Consider the following 16,272-nt stretch of genomic DNA (forward strand, 5'->3'; position numbering starts at 1 on the left):
TTTATCAGTTTTTGGTGATACCTGGCCGCTTCAGCCTTCCTATTGAGAGGATCTGGGAACGCGATTGCCCAGACCTGGACATTGATCTCGACTGGCATGATGTATGGTCTAACATTCCAGAAATATCACGCAATCCAGACCATCAGCAGATTCACTACAATTTCATTCATAGGACATATCTCACGCCTGTCAAAATGCATCACATGAAATACAAAAGCGTGCTACATTTGCCGGACTTACAGCCGCTAAGAGAATGATTGCAACCCGTTGGAAACCACCTCATGACTTGTCTATTCGAACATGGACCCTTTGCTCTTTGGATGTCATATATATGGAGATCTCTACAGCTCGTATAAATGGAGCATCAGAAAAGACTTTGGGCACTTGGCTCAACATTGCAGAGTCTTTGAAAATATGCTGTAGATGTGTGCTATAGCCTTCTTACTTCTATTTGCACATATGGTTGGTCCCTTATGTCTTATTATGTGTCTGTTCCTCCGTCAATGTTATTTGTTTGTTTGTTTGTTTATGTGTGTGCTTGTGTATGTCTGTTTCTATATGTCTTATTAGTAAGCTGCAGACATCATTCTTACTGTTGTGTTTTATTATGTCTCCCTCCCCTTTCCTTCTTCCCTCCCTGTGTGTTTTTTGGTCCTGGGACACCTCTTTTTGTCTCAGCATATAGTTTGTAATTTGAAAGAGCGCTCATGTGATGGTGCTCTGCCACCCTGTGTGATTATTCTGAATAAAAACATTTGATCACAAAAAAATGTATATATCCTTGTCCACTTTGTACAATATCAAACAACTTAACTTTTGAGAAGGCGTAATAGTGTTTGGATCGTTTGATATCTAACGTTACCCGATAATAGTCCCGTAAACATGTATTTATGGTACTCTCCTTAGAACAATAGAATTTACCTAACTATCCAAGAAAATATTGCAGTCTGTATTTTGGAGAGCTAACAACAATAACAACAACAACAACAACAAGTTTATCTTGATGGTCACCCAGATTCAAGATTCAAGAAGCTTTATTTATCCCGAGGGAAATTGAGGTTTGATGTGCGTATACATGTCAGTAAAGTGGAAGTAATGACAAACAGAAGAACAAAAAAGTGGATTCACGATTAAGCAAATAATCAGTATCTGTAGGTAGCCTAAGTCTTTTCAAAAGTCAGACTTGGATGACTTGTTATGGCTTTGGCAAACCCAAGAAACCCTCCCCTGACCCTAAACTGTCCCTCAGGACTCAACTCAGTTGGAAGCTATTGATCCATGTTCACCTCAGTATGAATACATTTCAAATTGCCTTACTGCTTGGCTGCATTCAGATTAATTTCATGTGGATGCGGGCAGATTTATTTTTTATTGTGGCCAAGTCTATACATTATGGCACTTCAGTGGAAACTAATCCAAGACACAAAGCTGCTGTGCCAGGAACATGTCAGTACTCTGGACTCTGATGCGTCCAGATGATGAGCCACTTTCACACAGCTGCATCCAAGGCATTCAGCAATACACACTTTTACTGGGCCAAGGAATTCTCTTGGTATGCTTATATGATTTGGACAAATTAAAATCAGACTGAAACCTCCTCTGAACTCCAACATTTGTAGGTCACATGACGATACTTGTGAATTAAATCAAGAACAACTTTTTTTGCCAGTACTTTATAGAATGCAATAAAAAAAAAAAAAAACAACATTTAACTCACAAGAGTTACCTATAAAAAATAAAACAAGAGAAACTGATAATGCTGAAGTAGTCTCTTATTTTTTTCCTTGGCTGAATATAGAGAAACAAAATGCAGTTCATTTATTCATCCAACACTTATTTCAGTTAGCAGTAAGTACATGTTTTAAGAACTGTGTCTTGTTTAAAAGCCACAGCTTGACGCCTCTTTGAAGGCACTCAAACTAAATTATTAATGAATTGTCTGGTCACAAAATTACAAACAACCAACGCCTGACAGATAAATGAAAACTTGTGATGTGTGGTTTCCCTTTAGGTTGAGCATACAGCTGCCTGTTGGTGACAGTGATGAACAGTGGAAACTGTCAGGTGAAATTTGAATAGTTGTTGGTGATGCACAGGGCTCATAAATGACTCAATAATTGATTGTTGAGTACAGTGTGGAAAACTAAGTGGAAAAGCAGAAGGATCCTCTAGCAGATGTTTTCTCCATTTTCCGTCTGTTGTTAATGTATAAAATATAGCCTGCTGTGCCTCTGTGCAGAACATTTTCACTCTTCCTGCAGCAACGTTTGCCTTTAACTTAAGGAGTTTGCCTAGTTAATCAAACTCTGCTGGTTAACACATTGCCAAGGTAACTAAAACGATTAGTGGCTTTAGTAAAAGGCAAAATATAATTTAAACAACCAAACATGCAATGGTTGACTATTTCTTTTAATTCCCAGCGCACACCGTAGCATTATAAAAGAAACTTAATTCAATCGACATACTGTCAGAAAGTATACAGGCAGCTGAGGAGGTTTTTCTGAGACTTATGGTGTCATTGGCAACAGGACCCCTCGGCTAGCTTCTATTTTTGCCATATCAAGTGATTTTGCTGCATAGTAAATCATAAAGATAATAAAGCAGCATGTTTTTGTTCTTGTGTGTTTTGTGTGCACGTTTTTATTTTGGTTTTCTGTGGCCCACTGACTGGATGAACAGACAGAATGGTTCACTTAAGATGTCATTTGAGTTTTACTGAATAAAGCAACACTCAAATAACAACACTATCATTCCAAGCAGTGGGAAACCAGCTGCCTGGCTCAAGAAAGCCTGTTGTTGCACTGTGAATTATTTTAATTCGAAATGACAGATGAATAAAACAATGCCTTTTACACTTTGCCATATTTGTATTGTTGTATGCTGCAGGAATGTGTATTGGTTTCTTGGCAGTCCTCAGATTTTAACCATCTTACTCAATCCAAAAACCATAAAGAGCACTGAAGATTTTGGGATATGAGCCATGAGGAGCTGGGCCTGTACCAAATGTCTGCACACAACATCTCACACAATGTCCCTGCAACTCCAGAGCAAATACTTTCACTGGCTGTGCTGTTGAAAACACAATCTTAAATATGATTAATTCTTTTGATGAACATTTGACCACTGTAAATCAAATCCTTATTAATGACATAAAACCCGCTGATTTGTTTTCACATTATGCAAAGTTGTTTTAATGCATGTGTCATATGCTGTATTATATGGTGATGCCTAAACAAACAGAAAAATGACTGTTCCATTAAAGAGGATGCCTCATCTAATTAGCATGTAATTTAAGGAATTTGAATTTGGAAAATGTAGACATGTTATTTAGATTTTAGATTCTCTTTTCTGAACTATTGTTGGCCCTTCAAGGGCCACCCAAGTACATTAGAAAATACTCCAAACAACAATCTCTCAAACAGTTTATTAGAAAATGTTTATAAAATAGGAAAGAAAAAATTCTGCAGTTGAATACATTTATCCAAATGATACAAGCAACATTTACATGAAACCTCAAACAACTTCCAACCACAGGAATACAACATTCATGTAACAGTTTAAATCTGAAAACACATTATCATTTCTGCTGACATTTATAAATTTCCCCCAACAGCTAGTAAAATCTACTTGCTTTGACCTTCTCCTCTGGCAAAGAAACAGAGAGTTTTAAAACTGAAATGTTTTTTATAGCTACTCTAATGGCTTGGATGTAAAACATTTTATTGTTATCTTAACTTGCTTTATATCCCTAAAGCAATGCCAAAATGTTAATTTAACACAAACTTACATATTCCAAACGCTTTATTAGACATAGCACACTCAAAATAGATATACATTCAAAGCACCATTAAATTGTTTATGAGAAAAAGTTTGTTTTTGTCAATTATACCACCTACAGTATATTTAAAGTCACCAGCCTTTTAGGTGTATCACCTGTATTAAAACAACTCCAAATCAACCTCTTGGTTTGGTGTCATTTTCTTCTTCTACAACGTCGACTTTCTCATCCGTTCATGCTCAGTCTCTTCCTCTCCCCCTTTTGCCAGCTGGTAATTAAAAAGGAAAAGGATAGAACCATACATGTCAGTCAGTGAATGATGATAATGTTGAATATGAACTTCATTGAAGCTAGGCATCAAGGCTCTGATCTCATCAGTCCCCACAAGGAAACAATAAGCTCAGCACCGCAGGGAACGGGAAGTGAGGTCAATATCCTGACGCATACAAAAGCGTATAGACACTGAGCCTACATGTGGATGCTGCATTGGATGTGAGACTTATAAAATGCTATACAGTTTGAACCGCAGCAGCAGGAGCATTAGCACCATGTAACAGCATAGCTTTCACGTGAGCGTTGTGCTGGCAAGCATGGCAGCAAAACAGATAGCAGCCAATTACCTTAATACCTTTGATATTTTGAAAAATATGCTTATTTGTTTTTTTTGACAAAAGTTAGATGAGACAATTTTTATAAGTGGTATCAATCTGCTCATCTAAATTTCAGCCAAAAAATGAGAAGTTTAAGTGTATTTCCCAAAAATGTCAAATAAATCCTTTAAGTACACCCACTATGACTGAAGGGATGCATTGGATTTATGCAGAGGAATATGCCACGTGAACAAAAGAGCGGACTCAAGATGAGTCTCAACTAGCTCAAAGGCAGCGCTGCTTTTATTACAAATTGCAGCTGTTTCTTTTGGACAAGCTCATTTTCTTTACCTACAACTCTCCTGGAAGAAGTTCTTCTTGTATTGCCTGCTATAAAGGCAAACAAACATACAGGTCACACATATTTTACGAATTGTTCTTTCCAATCACTGAGATGTACAAACTAATAAAACTCACCTTGGATAATCCTGGCAATTCTATCACTATCCTCTTCAGTGTTGGTAAGACTTGAAATGTCAGTTCCTGAAGGAAAAAGAAAACATCCCTAAAGTAAAACTGAATTATTTTAAACAGGAGAGTTGTTCGGTTTGCCTAAATAATAATCAGGTTACATTCTTGTTTTTTCAGCCTTAATATAGCAATGATGACAGTCACCTTGTATCTTAACATATAATTAATTGCATTTTATAAGATTTACACATTTATTTCAAGTCCATTTAATCACCGATTACTAACCATAGTATTATGTTGAGGTCATTTCTTATTTTATAGGTGGGGTTACTTGTAGTAAATGTGTTTGTAGCGACATGAGTTTTACTCACCTTCCAGGGCTATGTTGGTGGTGGCATAGCTGCTTGAGAACTGAGGGCCTGCAGACAACAGCATACATGAGTTTTTGAGATGATAGATGATATAATACTACCTACATATTGATTTAACTGAAATATATCTACCTTCAATGACCCTGGTGACCTTGGATATAGTGGGCTCCCCTTGGATAACCCTGGTGACCTTGGATATAGTGGGCTCCCCTTGGATAACCCTGGTAACCTTGGACATAGTGGGCTCCCCTTGGATAACCCTGGTAACCTTGGACATAGTGGGCTCTCCTTGGATAACCCTGGTAACCTTGGACATAGTGGGCTCTCCTTGGATAACCCTGGTAACCTTGGTCTTAGAGGGATCCGCTTGAATAACTCTTGTGACTTTAGTCTGATCAGGAACTATAATAGCAAAGAAGAAATGTGTCATTATAGGCGAGGAGCTTTCCATTTGTAAGCTGGTTTCAAACCAAAACTGACCCTTCACTGGATCAGAAAGGTTTGCTTTAACTAAAATGTGATTCATAATGTATTTCTGCCATCTTTTATTTATATTTATTAAATAGTATTCTTGCACTGCTGTTAATGTTTCAACACTATTTATATAGCTGACTGTTACACAATTATCCAGAAGCATTAAAGAGATTTCTTCTTTTTCTCTCAGATTATTGTTACTCCAGCTGTCAAATACTGTATGATGTTTGACAAGATGGATTAATAATCAAAAGTGTTAGTGATTAATCAGTACATGTTTCAACTTAAAAGCAGTAGCCTTCCTATTTATTCTCCAATTCTCTGCATGAAACAGATTTTTATTAATATCATACACTGTGTTATACTTTACTGATTAGGAATCGCATGATGATGATACTCTATAATCACTATTACTGTACCTTCCTGGATGATACGAGTCACGGTCCTCTCTAATAAAGACAGGAGATATTAAGCCATTATTGACGGTGAAGAATGTCATAAAAATATAAAACCCAAAATCATCATAATTGTACTACTTACTAATAAATGTAAGGGGGATTTCCTGATATCTGAATCCTGAAATGTACTGCAAAAAAAGAAAGAAATATTTTACTGCAGATGACACTAACAGCATGGATTCAAGTTGGACCATGCTCATTTTCAGTGATTGATTACCCTGTAAAATAAAAATAAACCAACTGCTGAGAACATGATAACACCCTTGTTCAAAACCCACGCTTGATGCTTTGAACAGATTGTTTTTAAGCAGATTCTTGTCTTGTAATTCATGTTGAGTTACATAAATTGTATTTTGGCAGCCAAAGAAGAAATAAAAATAACAAACTTTGAAAATGACAACTGGTATTTAATAGGCCTTACAGCTTTATTACAAATAAGTATTTTTTTGATTTGTCACCTTAATCTGCATGTAACTGATGAGCCTCTTCAACAGCATGACCCAATCCTGGCTTCCAACAGGGATATCTGAAAGAAAACGCCGGGTGTTAATTGTGGCAGTCAAAAAAAAAACAGTGCAGAGAGTGCGTCATTTCATTTCCAGATTGTACCTCCAGGATACAAGACTTGGTTAACAAAGTGAATGACTCCATTTGTGGCCATGATATCAGATTCAGGGACTTGGACAGAGTTCACTTGCATTGAGCTGTTTGCCTGAAGGAAGTAAAACACAAAATGAAATGATTATTATTTCATTGAATTATTTAAACACATTTAATAGCTTCATACTTAAAGAAACAACAAAGTACATTATACGAATCTTAAAGTATTTGACTAATTGAGTACTGAATTTTTGAATACTTACAAACATCACTTTGAGGTTGCTGCCCTGAAGTGACTTCAGAAGATTTGTCACCCCAGACTCCAAACCACCACCAATGAAGATACCATTATTGATGTGATACAAAAGGATGGTTCTGAGTGCATTGGTGTCACCTGAAAAAAAGATGGCAAACCATTAACTATTAACTTGCGTTCCTTGCTTGTAACGCATTAAAGATAAAAGGACTATATAGAGACATACTCTTTAACAAGGACAAATCACTGCTGCTCAAGCCAGCAAAAGCCTTGTCGCTTGGGGCAAAAAGAGTAAAGTCTCCCTCCTGTTTCAGCAGGTCAGTCAAGCCAGCATCTTCCATCAGAGACAAAAAGATCCTGCAGCAAAGAGAATAAAAAACAGAGACTATGTTACAAAAAACACTAAGGACGGACATGTTGTAACAACAGCATTTTCTTATTACCATATGTGCCATGTGGACTTAATGGAAAGATACAGAAAATTGTGGTTTGATTATTATGCTGCATTTAACTCCAACAGTGTCTTTTCAATAAAAATGTTCTGTACTTACTTGAACCCTCCGTTTTCTGTCAGAATCTGAAACATAGAGTTTTCGGCTGGTTTCAACAGAGTCCTCATGAGATGAAGGGCCCCATTGCTTCCTTCTTTACTGCCTCTTATAAGACAGGCATTCTCAATGCACGCAGCCTGGAGAAATAATACACAAGTCAAAGGTATTAATGTTATACCTCAAAGATATGGCGATTGAAGGTCAAATAACACAGGTTAAACATAATAAAAAGTACAATAATAATAAATAAATATTAATAAAGACGCTTATGTAATCAACAGATGGAATGAATATAGGATGTCTCTCGTGAGACCCAGCAACAATTTTTGGGCACAACTTCAAAGCAGGAGACACACCGTGCGATAGATGAAGACCCTCAGAAATTTTCCTCCAATAGTTTCCAGGCGCTGACCATTAAACAACTGTCCCAAGACGATTTTACTCTTCAAGATGTGGTTCTCCAGGATGATCTTGAGCAAACTCTGATCCATGGACATCACCTCATCTGTAAAGGGAATTCATTGTTTTATATTTCCTATAACAGAGTAAACATACCAGCAACATTGTACACTTCCTTCTGATGTATTGGCTTAAGTAACATAAATGCTTTTTTGTATTCTTCTTATTTTAAACATAATGTAAAACACAAGATCAGCAGCTGCTAAACTAACTGTGATCACAGACATGTCTGCTGTCAGTCACTTGATTTACTGCACAGTTGATGGACCAAAGTAACCTACACATGTGACATGATTCCTGTTCCTCTTACATCCAGCTGTTGCCAGTGCATTCCTCACACCCATTAAAAACCGTGCTCATAAAGGTAAATGTTCTCTGTCGTTCTCGTTGAAAAAACAAATCATCTCAACCCCCTTTGGGTGAAGTCCAGGAATGTTCTCTGGGGGAGTGGGCATTTAGTTTTTCATGGCATTAAGCTTCTGCAGTGTGCCAAACATATTTATAGTTTCCCTAAAGCTCCATACATTTACACATCTATTGACTAATGCCTCAGCATATGAAAGGTAAATAAAAGAACATTTCAAAATACCCCCAATTATTCCAGGATGTGACTAGAAGAGGTGAAGTGGATCCAGGCTTTGACTTTAGCCATCCGCTGAATAGGAAACAGAGGGGCATGCTTTATTTAACCACAAGTGTGTTACTCACCATTGAAGACAGTGTTGAGGGGGGCAAGCAAAGTGTACTCAGCGTCTGACATCATGGAAGCAGAAAGACCTAGCTCAGACACCATGTCTCCAAAGGTTGACTGGGAACTTCCAACCAGTTCCATCACCTGTTTAGCTTGAGGCGCAGAGGGAACATGAACTCCATTAAAATATGGATTACAGAAAACAATATATGTATTAATGCAGTAAATCAAGTAATCATTAATAAGGGGAACATATGCAAGACTAACCTGAGTCTGGCATGAGCACTTGATCAATAAGGTGGATGACACCATTGGTTGTGACAATGTCCTTCTTGAGCACCATCTTGATGCCATTGACTGTTAAACTTTCGCCATCACAGCCGATCTCAATGTTGTTGCCCTCCAGGGTCTCGTAGGAGGTGCCAGCCATGATAGCCTCAGAGCACTGGACAGAGTCCAGGAGGTGGAAATTCAGGAGAGCTGAAAACGCAGGACCAAGTTTTGAATTGTTATGTGGTTGAGGGATATGGGTAGATGTTTATTTGAGTAGGTTGGTTGACTGCCTTGGCTGTTTTAGGTTCTTTCTCATGTTATGTTGCAGCTGAGGATATGACGTGCTGGGAACCTGAGGAACCTTTAGATCCCTTGGGTCCTCGAGTGAGTAGGCTTGTGATTTCGTCACAGTTCTGTTTAACTTTGTGTGAAATGGTCTGATCTGGTCTCACAAAGTAAGGCGAACTGTGGGCTACTAAATCATTTTGGGATGTTGCCAATTTCACCAGTTTGCTCAATAGAGCAGCTGTTTCTTTCCTCTTGGTGTTGCCTGAATGTTTTGAATGAGATTCCCCAGGATTCTCAAAACTTAGAGTCACTGCATATTGAAAGGCTTGAACTTGTTGTAATTAAAGTGGTGCTATTTTTGCAATTTTCTTAATGTACTACTTGAATCTTAAGACTTGAATCTTCCGATGTATTTTTATTAGGCTTTAAAAAAACTTTGTCATGCACAGCTTGCCAGATGTGTTTAAGTTCCAGATCCGTTGTGGCGCCATCTGTTTTGCGTTGGAGGAAGTTGAAACATCACTTTATGGGGGATTAAGCCTAGGAAAAAGGCCGCTAGGGAATCATTGCATTTCTTTGTCTTAACCTTCATCAATGAATATATATATGGTCCTATTTTCAACCACTGATATAAATATCAGTTTCCTCAATAAATGTTTTAAATGAGTGGTCTTAAGAACTAAGCGACAGCTCTGAGAAGAAGAGTCATGTTTACCTTTGAGGACCTCCTTGTCGCCCTGAAGTCTTTCCAACACTTCACTGCCCAGAGTCTCAAAGGCTTCGTTGGTGGGAGCAAAGAGAGTGAAATGTCCTGGCTGACCCAGCTTCTCCAGCAGACCAGAGTTTTGAGCCACATCCTACATTGTTATAACCAGCATAATTACTTTTAGTGAACATCAAAATAAAATATATACAGTTAAAACATTTGCAAAAGCAAGACATTAAAATCTGTTTAAAAAATAAATAGATGTCAAAGTAATGAAATCACAGATACTCTGCAAGATTTTCAATTCCCTCAAACTCAATGCCAAGACATGTTTAAGTCTATGGGCTTTATTCAATTTTGCAGTTTTTGAATTAAGCATATGTTTTTTTCTATATTGCTTTTCAGGCATATATTCCCATTTGAAAACACGTAAATTATGCTGCACTTACTTCAGAATCCTTGTTCTTTAAGTGCTAAAAATATTTCATCAATGTATGAGTTTACTTACACTCAGGGTTGTCAGATCATCGTCAACCTCAATGACATCCTGGATTGTGTTGCCAACAGCGCTGATAACTCGGTCAATGACATGCACAACTCCATTGGTGGCAACCTGGTTACCATAGATAATCCTGGCGCAGTTCACAGTCACCACCTGCACATAACATTCACATCAATGTTATACCACTAAAGTTGTTCTAGTTGAATGGACTGCTATGATAATACTATATGTTAATACTTACCCCATTGGAGTAATGATTTATTTGGAGACCAAGTTCATTGTACATTGAAGTGACTGTCATTCCATTCTTTAAATCTTTGGTCAAGAGGCGTTTGTTGGCCATGTGATAATGGAGAGCGTTGTACAATTCAATGTTGACATTGCTGACCAGTGCACTTCTCATTGTCTGTAAGGTGAACAGAGGGACATTTTAAAACCTCACAAACAGAAAGCTTCTCCAGATTTTTGTTTTGTTCTTGACTCACTTCATCCAAAAGCTCCCATGCATCATTGCTGGGGGCAAAGAAGGTAAACGATCCAGATCCCTCAATCTCAGACCTCAGCTTAGAGATGTCAGAGTATTGTTGGGTTGAGGTGGCCTTCACCACACCCAAGGTGCCATACACATTGTCGATCGGGGCAACTAAGAAATAAAACGCATCAAATAAGCATTATTAGATGCCTGTCATTGCCCTGCCATTCTTATGAAAGACTTGAAAGAAATATTATTTATGTGTTGACAATATGCTACATCAACCCTTCCTAGTTTGTTTGGATTAATTTCACACAGCTGCTCTGCAGGTGGAGGAAATGTCCTCATTTAACTTTTAAACATGTACAACATTGTAGCACTGTACCTGCAGGGCATCCACGAATGCCTTCCAGCTTCATGTACCCTGGGCAGCACTCATAAAGCACAGTCCTGCAGGTGAAAAACATGGATCACAAACAAGGGTATATCTCAATTCAGTAAAATATCATTTGAAATACTTTTTTCAAGTCTCTTTCAACATAGATGGGAAACATTTTAATGTTTCTAGCTACCATGTTTCAAACTGATCCATCATTCCACAATCGTTTACTGTGTTCATTGTTACCAGATGTTAGTCATTATCTCCTATATCTCCATTACCCAAATACATCATGTGATCCTACAACTTATGCCAAAACCTCATGGAGAGTAGCTTCAAGGACTGCTACCGTTCCAGTAGTAGATTTAAATAACCAAGACCTCCTCTTTGAAGTTGGGCAGTTAGTTTGGACTCTACTTGGCCTTTGGTTAACCTCAGACACACTAACATTGCATGCCTAGAGAACCTGCAGTGTTTAAAGTTGAGGTTTATGTTATGTTGGTTGACACAGAGAAAAAGGGTTTGATTGTATTTATAAAACACTGTTGAATTAAACTGAAAACATCATTCAATTATCACCAGAGTTTTAGACATTTTTTGAAAGACTTTTATGATTTACAGAACAATATTTGTGATTTATAAAATATAAAATATATATGTATATTTATTGATGTAAAACCTTTAGGAATACCTTTCTGCTTTCTACGCACTGTAAACAGTTTTGGACGCTGTAGCCTGAGTAGGATAGTAAAGCTGCAGCTGCTACATATAAATATGCCAAATCAGTACCCCTTGCGTCAGCGGGTTTAGACATGTTGGAACTATTTCATTGTTTCCAGCTCTTAGAAAAACAGACATTTGCAGATGAACATTTGACCTCAAATAACTAACAGATATGCAACAATAAAAATACACCACAGATATATATTAGTGGTTAACAAAACCATATGCGTCCAGAGTTGGCTGGGCACTTTGGAATGCCAAGTTTTTATTGTTAGAAAACTATAACAAATAAGTTGCTTCTTCCCCCCTGTGATTAAATAATCAACACAAATGTTTAGAACATTATCAAGTTGTTGTTTTTCTTTCTCAAGATTGTTAGCTTACAAATGGCATGATGTAACACATTGCAAAACATTTGATTGTGTTCAAAGTTTATAGGAACACTTCAGGAGTGTCATCAGTGGTTTCCTACACCAGGAAAAGCTCCATATGTGCACCATGTGTAGTTCAAAATGGACATAGTGACTTTGGCCTCAAAATCTTAACTGGATGAATGATCAGAAAACTTATATAACCATTGTGAATAGTTGCTCTTGGGCAAAAACCTACAGTAGTGGAATTCGAAACCCTTCAATAAAAGCATTAAGATTTAAGTTAAAACATATGTCAACTGTCTCAGACAGGGTACAGACCCAGACATCTTGGGTCATGGCAAACTGCACTCCTTGAACAACTATAATTTAATCGAATGGAGTCGGAGGGACTGGGATGAGTCAGCAAAACCCTCGCTACATTGCTTTCCCACACAGAGGGATCATGGTGTTGGAAACTTTTGACTTGTCAGCATCTCTATAAAATAACTGTTCCACATAGATCAAGAACACTTTCCAAAACAAAAAAGGTTTTATGTGGCTTTATTCCAATTCAACCCATCACTAATAGGCAGTTTGGTTGTAAAGAGTTTTCTTTGAGACAGAGCTGCTTTGTAAGCAGAATCATTTTATATTATTCTGGGTGGCCAAATCAAGTTATAAACTAGCAGTAAGTTAGCCTTAATTATGATATATGTTCAAGATGGTACTATTATTTAACTTCTTAGGTACAGTAGGAGATATCTCATGTATTATCATACATCACATTATATCCAAAATGTAACCTTCAATGAAATTAAGTCTTATTTAATATATTGTATATAAAGGTCCTTGCTCTGACTTCCTAAATCAGAGAAATCGATAATGTCAAAGGTTTGTATTCTTCCAAAGGCAAAATTTACAGCTGTTTTTAAATCAGTTCCCGTGCAATGTACGCTGATTGACAGAATTATACATATAATTGAACTGAAACCCCTTTTTAAGTTGTTATTGTGTTTATGAAATTGTGGGAAACATCTTCGGGGCCTGCAGAATAAAGGGTGGGAGGAAAGATGGGAGGGTTATACTGTAGATTGGGTTTGGTAAGGTAAGATGATCTATGTCTCGATAACTAATGTGTCAACTAATATAAATATTAATGCTTCCAATGCAGAGGTTCTTTGTGAAAAGTTTGCTTAGCGCAAACTGGAATCTCTTTTATAGTACCTTTGGTATTGCTTCCAGTAGCCCATTGCATCAGTTTACCATTTAAATGTAACTTTGACATCATATTTTTCTTTGATTCCTATGCGTCCTATGTCAGACTTTCATTGAAATACAAAGTTTGATGAGCAGCGTGTATTTGGTATTATTAATGTGAAGAAGCCAGGTCTATTTGGAGTACTGAGACTTAATGTACTGTATGTGTTTGTGGTTGGGAGAGAGGGATGGGAACTATAAAAGAGGCATTGCTTTGATCCATGTTTGAACCAAAAAGTGCTGAGGGGACTGGAACAAAAAGAGGTTGACAAGAATGATTGAAAACAAATGAATTGATATTTTTTCGTTCATCAATATAGCCATCATTTTGCAGCCACATCATATACTGCAATCAGAGGTTCACCACTCTGGCTTTCAAGGACGAACGGGCTTCCAAGGTTATAAAAACCCTAACATTAGGTTTAAAGGATCAAATAGGACAGTCTCCAAAACAAAGAATTCAGGGCTGCCTCCACAAATGTGTTTTTCCTTTTAAGCGGTGGATTTGTTCAAAGTAAGATAACAGATGTCTGTCTCTATGGAAACATTAAAGTTTCCATGAAAACCCTTAAAAAAGCAGGCACGAAATACAGTATTCATGCAGGGTTTTCAACTGATGTTCAGGTTAAACTTGTCAGTCATTTAATTTGCTTGTACTTTAATCTTTAAACAGAATAGGCATCTTGTCATATTGGAAACTTGAAACAACACTCACGCTTTCTTTCCACAGATAGACCCGCGGTACCAATTACGACAAGTGCTGAAGTACTTCTTCTTGGTCCCCATGACTTGTTGGAGTGCGCAGACATTGGGTCTGATGAGAATTGAGGGTGAATTAATATTGGCAGGTAACATGGGAAAATATTCTTTGGAAATGGAAATAATCCACATGCAAAAGTTAAAAACAGCCTTGCTGGGAAAGACACTCTCCCTTGCTGCTTTTGAGACAACACAGGCAAACATAAATAATTATCACAACATCTGCTACTGCTGACTGAGATGATGATATTGGTTTTTCAGTCATTTGAAATAAACTATAACACTGCTGGTTTACTCCTTTACAAAGTGAGATGTAATATCATACATGAGCTATGTAAGTGAAACTATTGTGACTGAAACACAATATAGCAGATTCACAGAAAAACAGAACAGACATACATGCAGAAATAAAATGAATAACTGATGTGTTTAATGCTCAAGGCAAATTAATAATGTATGCAGTGTAATCAAACATGGTATCACAAGGGTGTTCAAAAATAAATAATCCAACTATCATATAACTATAATGAAAAATATGAATCTTACCCTTCTTTTCTTGCCCTGATGCGACTATGGGCAACTATCTTGTCATAAGCTGAAGAGTCAGCCTTGTCGAATGCAGAAAGCACAAAAAGTGCAAAGGCAGCTACAAAAAGGAGCTTCATCCTTGATTTCTCAGCTAGCCCCTCCAGACAGATTATGGGAGCAGACTCAGAGTGGGAGTTTATATACCACATGTCTCACCCCCCACTCAAGGAGGATGGCAACATTTTGTGCATGCATAGACCACCCAGAACTTTTGTTCATTTGTATATACCAAGCCTTTTCATTTCTTGTTGGTGATTAAAATGGATTATAGTGGATTATTTCACGTATTAAATAATTTACTGGGGTTATTAACAAACAAAATGGGAACACCATCACATTCATAAAATGCTTTTTTAGTCTGACAATTGTCTTAAATGCACATTTAAAAGGCACACATATTTAAATGCATTGCTAAAAAAAGGTTGTTATGTTAAAACATTCAAAATGTGTTTATTCCACTTGTTTTAATACATTTATCCACATGACAGCCATAGCACAGACTTTTACTTGGGGAAGATTGCATTGAATTCAAAATAAAGCAAATAACCAGGACAGATTACCTCACTTTTGTTATTTGATATATATTTAAATGGAAAATCTCCAAATGAAAGTGTAACAGATGTCTTAAATGAGTACCCTTCTGAGTGTTCTGCTACAAAATATCTTTGCACATTTCTTTGAGAACTGAACATGAGCATCACATAAAGAGACACACAAAATGAGCAGATGGTACACATAATCCAAATTCATCTTGTCTGTTACTGTGTGTCACTTATTTGGACTGCAAACAAAGAACAATTGCATAATCTAACTGAATAAATCTTTCAGAGTGTAGTTTGCTCCACCTAGTGGTGGTAGGGAGTGCAGGCAGTCAGTCGCACGTCACTTTCTTTCATGGATAATATTTGTATGTAATCATTATTACATTGGACAGAGAATAATTACTGAGGTTAGTTTGTATTTTAAATATTGAAAATGCCATATAATGCCAACAACCGGACAATCCAACCATAATGTTAGTTTAAAGTATAGTTTCTGTTTTAAATCCAATAAACCTGAGTTTGTGAGAACTAACAGGACACAGACATTTTTACTTTCATGTTAGCAATTGTATCTTGGCTACAACTACAGACAAACACTAAGTTAACAGTGTGTGAATTGGCTCACATGCACAAAATCAAACCCCAGATTTGTTAAAAAGAATTATAAGGTGCAAATTACAAACAGCGTGAGCATACCTGTGTCATGCATTACTTTGCAATTTTCTATTATA

General features: G+C 37.1%; 1 protein-coding gene across 3 annotated transcripts; it reads right to left on the reverse strand.

Annotated features, from left to right (window-relative positions):
• Positions 1-3,409: 3,409 nt before the first annotated feature.
• postnb (periostin, osteoblast specific factor b) lies at positions 3,410-15,095 on the reverse strand. Of its 3 annotated transcripts, none has more exons than XM_063907580.1 (22): positions 14,958-15,095; positions 14,368-14,466; positions 11,326-11,390; positions 10,954-11,111; positions 10,710-10,874; positions 10,475-10,621; positions 9,976-10,117; positions 8,967-9,179; positions 8,717-8,851; positions 7,906-8,054; positions 7,550-7,686; positions 7,225-7,355; positions 7,006-7,136; positions 6,752-6,854; positions 6,601-6,668; positions 6,225-6,270; positions 6,104-6,133; positions 5,343-5,612; positions 5,211-5,258; positions 4,846-4,911; positions 4,720-4,755; positions 3,410-4,046 (listed from the first exon to the last, which is right to left on the reverse strand). In XM_063907580.1, exons 1-22 carry the CDS (start codon positions 15,074-15,076, stop codon positions 4,018-4,020), a joined length of 2,487 nt encoding a protein of 828 aa, XP_063763650.1. In that variant the 5' UTR covers positions 15,077-15,095; the 3' UTR covers positions 3,410-4,017. The 3 variants fall into 3 exon arrangements, with proteins under 3 accessions (XP_063763650.1, XP_063763649.1, XP_063763651.1); XM_063907579.1 differs by having other exon boundaries at positions 4,720-4,758; XM_063907581.1 differs by lacking the exon at positions 4,720-4,755.
• Positions 15,096-16,272: the final 1,177 nt, after the last annotated feature.

The sequence above is a fragment of the Eleginops maclovinus genome, chromosome 18 (genome assembly GCF_036324505.1).
Source record: "Eleginops maclovinus isolate JMC-PN-2008 ecotype Puerto Natales chromosome 18, JC_Emac_rtc_rv5, whole genome shotgun sequence".
Taxonomy (NCBI): domain Eukaryota; kingdom Metazoa; phylum Chordata; class Actinopteri; order Perciformes; family Eleginopidae; genus Eleginops; species Eleginops maclovinus.